The sequence below is a fragment of the Hylaeus volcanicus genome, chromosome 7 (assembly GCF_026283585.1).
Source record: "Hylaeus volcanicus isolate JK05 chromosome 7, UHH_iyHylVolc1.0_haploid, whole genome shotgun sequence".
In the NCBI taxonomy this organism is placed as follows: Eukaryota; Metazoa; Arthropoda; class Insecta; order Hymenoptera; family Colletidae; genus Hylaeus; species Hylaeus volcanicus.
The window spans coordinates 12,660,714-12,669,775 of NC_071982.1; the positions used below are offsets into that span (position 1 = coordinate 12,660,714).

Genomic DNA, 9,062 nt, shown 5'->3' on the forward strand with positions numbered 1-9,062 from the left:
ACAAAAATAGGGAACACTTTATAAACCCTAAAAATTAGGCTATATTCGAGTAGCAGTAAGTCGGTGAAAAATCATCGTAAAAATAAAATTAAAAAAGCGTTTTAAGGCTTGAAGTTTCAACTTTAATGTGCTATTATGCGATTTTTAAATTTTTATTGTTTTTCTCTTTTGTGTTTTAAAAAGTAACACGTCATTTTGTTCCTTAAAATTACGTATTTTTAACAACTCAAAAGTCATTTTCTTTTTTTTGCAGCACAGAACAAGGAAGACAAAAAAATTTGTTTAAACCATCGATATTACGTTAAAGTTGATATTTCAAACTTTAAAATGCTTTTTTGTTTTCTTGTCTACGATGATTTTTCACCTAGTATCGATACTTTCTGTAAGAAATGCGCGTTTTTGTTCGAAGTCGTATAAATCGGTCAGAAAAAAATCATAGGACAATTTCTAAAAAAAGCATTTTATAGGTAACATATTGTAGTTTACAAAATTTGAGTTGAACTTTTCGAAATAAAAGTTTTTCATTGACTTTTAAGTTGTTAAAAATACGTAATTTTAAAGAACAAAATGACCTGTTACTTTTTAAAACACAAAAGAAAAGAACAATAGAAATTTAAAAATCGCATAACAGCGCATTAAAGTTGAAACTTCAAGCCTTAAAACGGTTTTTTAATTTTATTTTTACGATGATTTTTCACCGATTTACAACTATTGGAATATAGCCTAATTTTTAGAGTTTATAAAGTGTTCCCTATTTTTGTTTGTACGAGTGTATGTTCGCATAGGAAGTTAAACGTTCTTCTGTGCAATACTCTTGCATAATTATACAGTGGGTGTAGAATGTATTCGTACACCGATCAATTTCCCAAACAACTTTTGTGTGAAATTGTAGTTTCTTAATTTCTTTTTTTTTGTAATCAATGATATTTTACATATTCTCGGAAGTCTCTAAGAAAAATATAGTCGAAACAACGTTTACTAGTTAATAGAATTTGTGAAATTAAGAAAAAGATGCGAAAAGTGGGTAAAAGTATAGAAGCAATTAGTATTTGTACGATTCTTATAACGAACCATTTACAGTAGAGTTTATATTATAAACACATTAGTTTATCGGTCCGTACGAATTAGAAAACATCAAATTTCCAATAAAGTACTTTTAAACAGTTGTGCGAATACTTATTGCTCCAACATTTCTTAATTAATTAATTAATTAAATTGTTTTTTTCTTGTAAATTTCGCAACTTACATAAATAGCTATTCTTTTTTTTTGTAATCTATCTATTTTAGACATTTCCGAGAATATGTAGAATGTCATTGTTTATCGACAATAAGTTAATAAATTACAATTTTACATAGTTTTTTCTGGAAATTGATCGGTGTACGAATACTTTCTACACCCACTGTATCTCTCTTATATTCAGCATTAAACATACGAAAAGTGAAAAATAATAATCAGAGCGATCTATAATAAATATTCATTTGTATCATTTCCTTCCAACAGAAGAAATGATGAGAATTCATCGATTGGCGCGTGTTTGTTTCGCCCTTATCGCGAAGAAACTGTCGGCTGGTAGGTTCGTCGATCTCGTTTTGATTAAACGTTCCGTTTCGTCGAAGGGAGGATACGCGTTTAAGATTCACCGTACCGAATATCGAGGTTAATCGACTCACGTCACAAACACGTATAAACGAGTAGGACCTTCGAGGCGAGGCAATTGAAACGTATTCGTGGCCACATGTCCTCGTGTCGAGTGCTCTAATATTCGGTGACCGAGTAGCCGGTGGATAAGGGAAGCGAGTACTCGACATCGATACAGAACGATAACAAATTCAACAAACACTCTAAAGATAAGATGCCTGCACGTAATAAAGCATATACATCTTAATCCACCGCCACGGTGCGAGTACAGTTGTAAACTGGCACGTGATACTAGACTACGCCAAGGAACGAGCCGTAAAGAATAATAAAAATTCAGGTTAAGTTTCGATAGCAACGCACAATAACAACGCACCCACTCGTGTAACATGATTTACCTGAAACTCATTGATCCTGTATGTTACCGAGGAATTTTAATTGAATTTTTATCGATATAAATGTTTTTAATAATGTACAGGTGTCCTATAAGTCATCATCGATTTTGAGCAATAAGAAAATATCTGTATGATTCTGTTATACTTTTATATCTTACAGTTGCTTGTCTATAATTCCTATTATTTCTTAAAGTAGGCAGTGACTTTTGGGCCACCCTGTAGCCAGTTGTTTTCCGTTGGCAGCTACATTAACATTATCATCAAACACCTTTGCTACTGTTGACGCTATGTACAAGCACGTTAACAAATACGTTCGCACATACCTCCATGTTTAATAAACACGTTAAATAATAATAAAAATGTTGCTGCCAAAATGAAACTGTACACGCAGCTACCCCAAAGGTCACGGTTTATTTTGAGGAATAATAGGAATTCTAGAAAAATAGCTACGAGACACGCGAGTGTACTGAAACGGTACCCATAAAAAAAAAAACATTGCGAATTTTCGTTGAACGCAACATACTTGTACCCTCGCGTGCGGTTTAATGGAGACGTCTAGTAATAATAATAACAATGTCACGGCTGCCAAACGGAACACGACACCGCCCAAACCCGAGGATTTCAGCTCCCTCTAATAACGTCAAGGTTAGGTTACGCCATTTTCCATCTAACTCCGCGAAATTTAATTCGGAATGCTGTTATTTCATTGTATTCCTATGTTAAGCTCTAATCATTTTTCTGACTAATAAATATTGTTCACCTACGCCTCCTAAATATTCTTTCTACATCCATCTCTGTCTATTTGAAATTATCTGTATTCTAAGCAATTTTGTGAAAGTTTCTGAAAAAGATATAATTTGTGAAAACCATTCTGAAGAAAAACGAATAAAGAAGAATATTAAAAAGAAAATGATCACAGTGTAATACAATGCCAAAAATTTAGGTTACAATTCTATTGTAAACACTTGTGAACAGCGACTATAGTGGATGTAGAAAGTATTCATACACCAATCAATTTCCAAAAAAACTATGTAAAATAGTAATTTATTAACATACTTTCTATAAACAATGACATTCTCTATACTCTCGGAAATCTCTAGAATAGATAGATTACAACAAAAAAATAGCTATATATGTAAGTTGCGAAATTAACGAGAAAAAAACAATTAATCGATAGAAATGTTGAAGCAATAAGTATTCGTACAACTGTTTAATTTTTAAAACTTCATTAAAATAAAAAGCAATTTTATAATTATTGCAACTGTTCTAAGCGTCACATTAACTAAATTATTAGTTATTCGAAGTGGGATCTTCTTCAATTCCTCTGTTCAAATTAGTTTATCGGTCCGTACGAATTAGAAAACATCAAATTTCCAATAAAGTACTTTTAAACAGTTGTGCGAATACTTATTGCTCCAACATTTCTTAATTAATTAATTAAATTGTTTTTTTCTTGTTAATTTCGCAACTTACATAAATAGCTACTTTTATTTGTAATCTATCTATTCTACAGATTTCAGAGAATATGTAGAATGTCATTGTTCATAAAAAATAAGTTAATAAATTACAATTTTACACAGTCTTTTTGGACATCGATCGGTGTACGAATACTTTCTACACCCACTGTATATCTATGGCTTAGCTCCAAAATGGCGCTGACCGATCATTAATTCCCTGATTCTTATTAGAGTATCTCGAATTTCAGTTAGAGACCCTCTTCTCTGATTTCAATGAGCGAAATATGTCCTCTGCATCGACGTTATTAATATCAGAGGGGCCGTCTGCAGCATTGCATTATCAATGACTCTCCCGCGACACGCGGGCCACTTTCACTCGTCCGTTTCGTGATTAACCCGATCGTGTATTTTCTTATTTACCTTGAGATTCCCGTAGCGATATCGCGAACGGTGCGTGAAGTTTGCCGTGGATGCATCGCGAGAATTTCGAGGCTAAGCGAAAATTGTGCGATCGTCGAACGACGAAAACACGCCCACTAATCCGCTCGTGTCGTTTCTTTCTCGATGCCGAACGAGTTCGTGCCGGCTCGAGGCTGTCGTTGCTCGAGAAGTCGTAACAGACCACGTGCTCAGCTTTTACTTGAAATCAGTGATGGGCAAAACCCTAGGCTTCGAATAACTCTGAAGTTTGCTGATATGTTTGTCTCGTTTCTTTCGTTGGAAAATGTTCAAAAGAGGAAACGAATAGAATGAACTACAGATTTCATTCAAACTTCAGATTTATTCGAAGCCTACGGTTTTGCCCATCACTGCTTCAAACGTATAACCCTCTATAACCTAAATTACGTTTCTTTGCAGTTCCATTGATATTTCAACAATGGGATTGTGTTCTACGACGTTGAAAGATAAATTTTGATAAATGTAACCTTTCATCCTAGACGTGGGAGACTGTAATTAATGTAAGACGGGAATTTAATGACATTGTTTTGGAATAAAAGTGTTAGACTGTACAATTTTACTATGCCATAAGAATTTTCAATTAGCCAAGATTATTTTTGATAAAAACAGAGCCGATGTTTACTTAACTTCATTAATTGCTACGTTCCTGGATAACTGAACGAAAATACATAGGGTGTAAAAAGTATTCCTACACCGATCAATTTCCGAAAAAAAACTATGTAAAATTGTAATTTATTAACTTATTTTTGATAACCAACGACATTCTACATCTTCTCGGAAATCTCTAGAATAGATAGATTACAACAAAAAAAATAGCTATTTATCTAAGTTGCGAAATGAACAAGAAAAAACAATTAATCGATAGAAATATCGAAGCAATAAGTATTCGCACAACTGTTTCATTTTTAAAACTTGATTTAAAAAAAGAAATTTACATTAACTTATAAGTATTAGGTTGTCTCAAAAGTTTCTTTCTAATAAGTAATACATTCACAATATTTTATGTTTTATGTTACATTACTGAACTGTGCACAACATGAAATTGTAGTTTCTTAACTTCTTTTTTTTCTAATCAATGATATTTTACATATTCTCGGAAGTCTGTAAGATATAGTCCAACCAACATTTACATGTTAATAGAATTTGTGAAATTAACAACAAAATGCGAAAAGTGGAAAAGTATAGAAGCAATATGTAAAAAAAGAAATTAAAAAACTACAATATCACAGAAAAGTTTTTTGGAAAATTGATCGGTGTACGAATACATTCTACACCCACTCGATGATTAAAAGCTAATTTCAAATTAAGTTACTATATGGTTCGTCAATCTTCTAATGCCGCATTATCAGTGATAACCAATAGTGGGCAATAAATCTATCGAATTTATCTTTTTGGAAAGTTGATACGTACCAATGATAGGAATAGTAAAATAATACACAGAAACTGTATGTACTTAACGAGGTCCACGACTTAAGACACACACATAGGTTATAGAAAATCGCGATAGGTTCGCGCGCTTGGGGGTTATAAAGGCGTAAGGGCGCTACCAGTCACGTACACCATCTACACACGATAAACGAACTAATTACATGAACTCTGTAGAAAGAAAGACAAGCGGACTATACACGCAGGATACTAATTCGACATCTGGTACGATCTCTGTCGCGCGTAGGCATACGCGGAGATGCTAAGCGGAAAAACAGCGAGGAACGTCGTGAAAACGATGCGTCGGGAGAAGTTTGAAGAAGTTTGCTTACGTACCTTGTTCTTTGGCGACATCGCGCGATGGCAAGGATCGACGGGTACGGTTTTATCCGCCAAATGAGGATGAATACACCCTCGTGGTGAGCGAGTGAACGAATGAGAGGGAGAAAAAGAGATGGCGGGACTCGCGCCACCTGAGTGGACAGCGTCCAGGCTACGTGTACAAGAGACGAGCGATATGAAAATGCGCGCTGCTCAACCACCGGCTGACTTATCGCATCGCAGACGTCAAGTCCATCCGATTCCCCACTCTGTGGGAATCTCCATCTCACTCCATTTCCCCTTACCGAGTCTTCTCCGTGTTCTATCGTCTCGTTTTGCTTTATAGCCCTCCCTCTTCGTTCCACTGATATATCCCTCTCTGGACGCCTCTATCTTTCGCTCTTTTCTTTGCGAACGCGACTACCAACCGTCTTCCTTCCGCTACAGATTTCCACGAGCGGCATTAGTCACGTTGTCGCACGTATTCGAACGAACAAAGCGATCTATCGATAGGTACAAAGTTCTAGCGCGCCCTGATACACTCAAGTATGCGCCAGATATCTGGGCTACATCTATTCCCTTCCTGTCCACCATTCATCCGAGTTTCCCATCCGTCAACGATCTACCTCTCATTGGCATTCGTAGTAATCGTAACTTCCTAACCCTGTTCCCTTTCGCTATTATTGGTATTCTTTAGCACGAGCCTCGAGTTATGTTTATTATCGTAACTTCTTCGACCTCGTTGCTTCTTTCTTCTATAATCTACAGCTATGCAGTGATACAATTTTTAAATGGTTGTTACGAAACAGCAAGTTCGAGAATGTTACATCTATTAGATTGTCCCAAAAGTTTCTTTCGCTTTATTAATAAGTAATACACGCGCAATAGTTTATGTTTTATGGTACATTACTGAATTGTGCACGATTCATTTTGCTCCATTACTGTTACGACATGAATATCTATGAAATTAGATTGTCTATTTATAGAAACACGAGCACAGAAAATAATTGAGTGCAACTCGCGAAAGAAACTTTCGGGACAACCTAATATAAAGAGTAACGCCTCGAGATCGAACAAATTCGCTCGGATTCCCGATCAGGAGCCATCCCTACAATTGTTTACGTTTCTTCGAGTGATCGACACAACTGTGGACACAAAACGCTGCTAACCAAACTACGCCCAATTGTATCCTATGACAATTATTTTTCTTACTAACTTTTATTCTTCAACCTTTTCCAGCTATTCAACGATCTCTCTACCAGTGGTTCTCGTCTCGATAAGTGGCGAACCAAGAATCTCAGATATCGTACAATACTGCGATAATGAATTAATTGGGAAGACCCGGAATGACAATTACCCCTTTTCCTAACTCTAATTAATTCCTATGCGTTCAAAACTTGTTATAAATTATTCTTTTACAGTGGGTGTAGAAAGTATTCGTACACCGATCAATTTCCAAAAAAACTATGTAAAATTGTAATTTATTAACTTCTTTTTTTATAAACAATGACATTTTACATCTTCTCGGAAATGTCTAAAATAGATAGATTACAAACAAAAAAAATAGCTATTTATGTAAGTTGCGAAATTTACAAGAAAAAAACAATTAATCGATAGAAATGTTGAAGCAATAAGTATTCGGACAACTGTTCAAGAGTACTTTACTGGAAATTTGATGTATTTTTATTCGTACGGAGCAATAAACTAATGTGTTTACGTTACAAACTCTACTGTAAATGATTCGTCGTAAGTAGACTGCCGATCTTTATGCATTTATAGGAAATTTGAATATGCAAGAAAAGTAAAGTTCAAAGTAAAGTTCTTGTTATAATATTTGCAGAATAAAATAAATTCCTATTTACGTTCAATTTTTATAGGCACGTTGGCGAAAATTTTATTTTGCATAAAGATCCGCAGTCTAGTCATAAGAAACGTACAAATACTTATTGCTTCTATACTTTTACCCATTTTTCGCATTTTTTTGTTAATTTCACAAATTATATCATCTAGTGAATGTTGTTTGGACTATGTCTATCTTAGAGACTTCCGAGAATATGTCAAATACCATTGATTACACAAGAAAGAAATTAAGAAACTGCAATTTCACAGAAAAGTTTTTTGGAAATTTTAATGTGCAAGAAACTACAAAATGCAAACAATATGCAAGAATATAAAAAAGATTGAAATTAAAGTTCATGTTATAATATAATATTTGCAGATTAAAATAGATTTCTATTTAGGTTCAATTTTTGTAGGCACGTTCGCCAAGATTTTATTTCGCATAAAGATCCGCAGTCTAGTCATAGGAATCGTACAAATACTTATTGCTTCTATACTTTTACCCATTTTTCGCATTTTTTTGTTAATTCCACAAATTATATCAACTAGTAAATGTTGTTTGGACTATGTCTATCTCAGAGACTTCCGAGAATATGTCAAATACCATTGATTACACAAGAAAGAAATTAAGAAACTACAATTTCACAGAAAAGTTTTTTGGGAAATTGATCGGTGTATAAATACATTCTACACCCGCTGTAGATGTCTGGAGTGTGCCTATCTCTCCAGCTACTCGGTATATGATCGAGAGCGTTTCGTCACGGGAGTTCTAGAGCAGATGCGCGAATATGTGTGTTTTCCGACGAAAATAGAGCGCCAAATCGTAGCCTTGGTTACTCCTACTTCACGACGTAGAATTCTAGAACTTCCAATGACTCCTCAAAGGCAAATCCTCATCGGTAACCATCGATGAATGAATCGAAGAACGTTTGTGTGTGGGATAAACTCTGTCCAAATGGTCCATCCTACCCCGCTGCTCTGCACAGAATCATTTAAAGGGGTCCCATACCATTTATCACAGCGTGTATATGTGGTAGAATGGCTTTAGGGGCTACGGTCTAGGCTAGCTAGAAGGCCTACGTAGATTAACTCGAAGCAATTCGATGAATTCGGCCAGCAACCATGAAACACTACAAGCTTCTGATATCTACACCCTTGTAGTAAACAGCGGATTAACTACTTCGCTATCTAACGTTGAAGTAGCATCGGCGATCTACTTATATCAATTCAATAATAATTAAGGCGACTGGAGAGAAAAGTTTTTCAGAGATAAAACATCCGAACAATTTTGCTCTCGTGATAAACGATGCTCTCGAGAATGTGATTTTCCGATGCGAAGAAATTTATTTCGAAGAAATCGTGCGAGACAAATGTATCCCTGGAGAGTAGGGGAGTCTAGGGATAGTTTAGGCACGGGGGCACCTTTAAAATTACTATAGCGACGTGGCTGGGGCAACTGATCGTTCATTTTCCGTCTATTTTCACTCGAACGATTTTCACTATGATGCGTTGTATAACTATTTTGCTTAA

At 35.2% G+C, this 9,062-nt stretch overlaps 1 protein-coding gene across 3 annotated transcripts in view; it reads right to left on the reverse strand.

Moving 5' to 3' along the window:
* The window catches only part of LOC128879474 (monocarboxylate transporter 3), a 26,325-nt gene that overhangs the window by 15,741 nt on the left and 1,522 nt on the right, over window positions 1-9,062 (reverse strand). The window contains exon 1 of one of the 3 annotated variants that reach the window (XM_054128643.1): window positions 5,709-5,904. The exons of the other annotated variants lie outside the window; for them this stretch is intronic. Within the exon in view, the coding sequence (XP_053984618.1) occupies window positions 5,709-5,726 (18 nt within the window). The 5' untranslated portion in view covers window positions 5,727-5,904. Of the gene's footprint in view, window positions 1-5,708; window positions 5,905-9,062 lie in introns of those variants that run through there. 3 annotated transcript variants of the gene reach the window in all.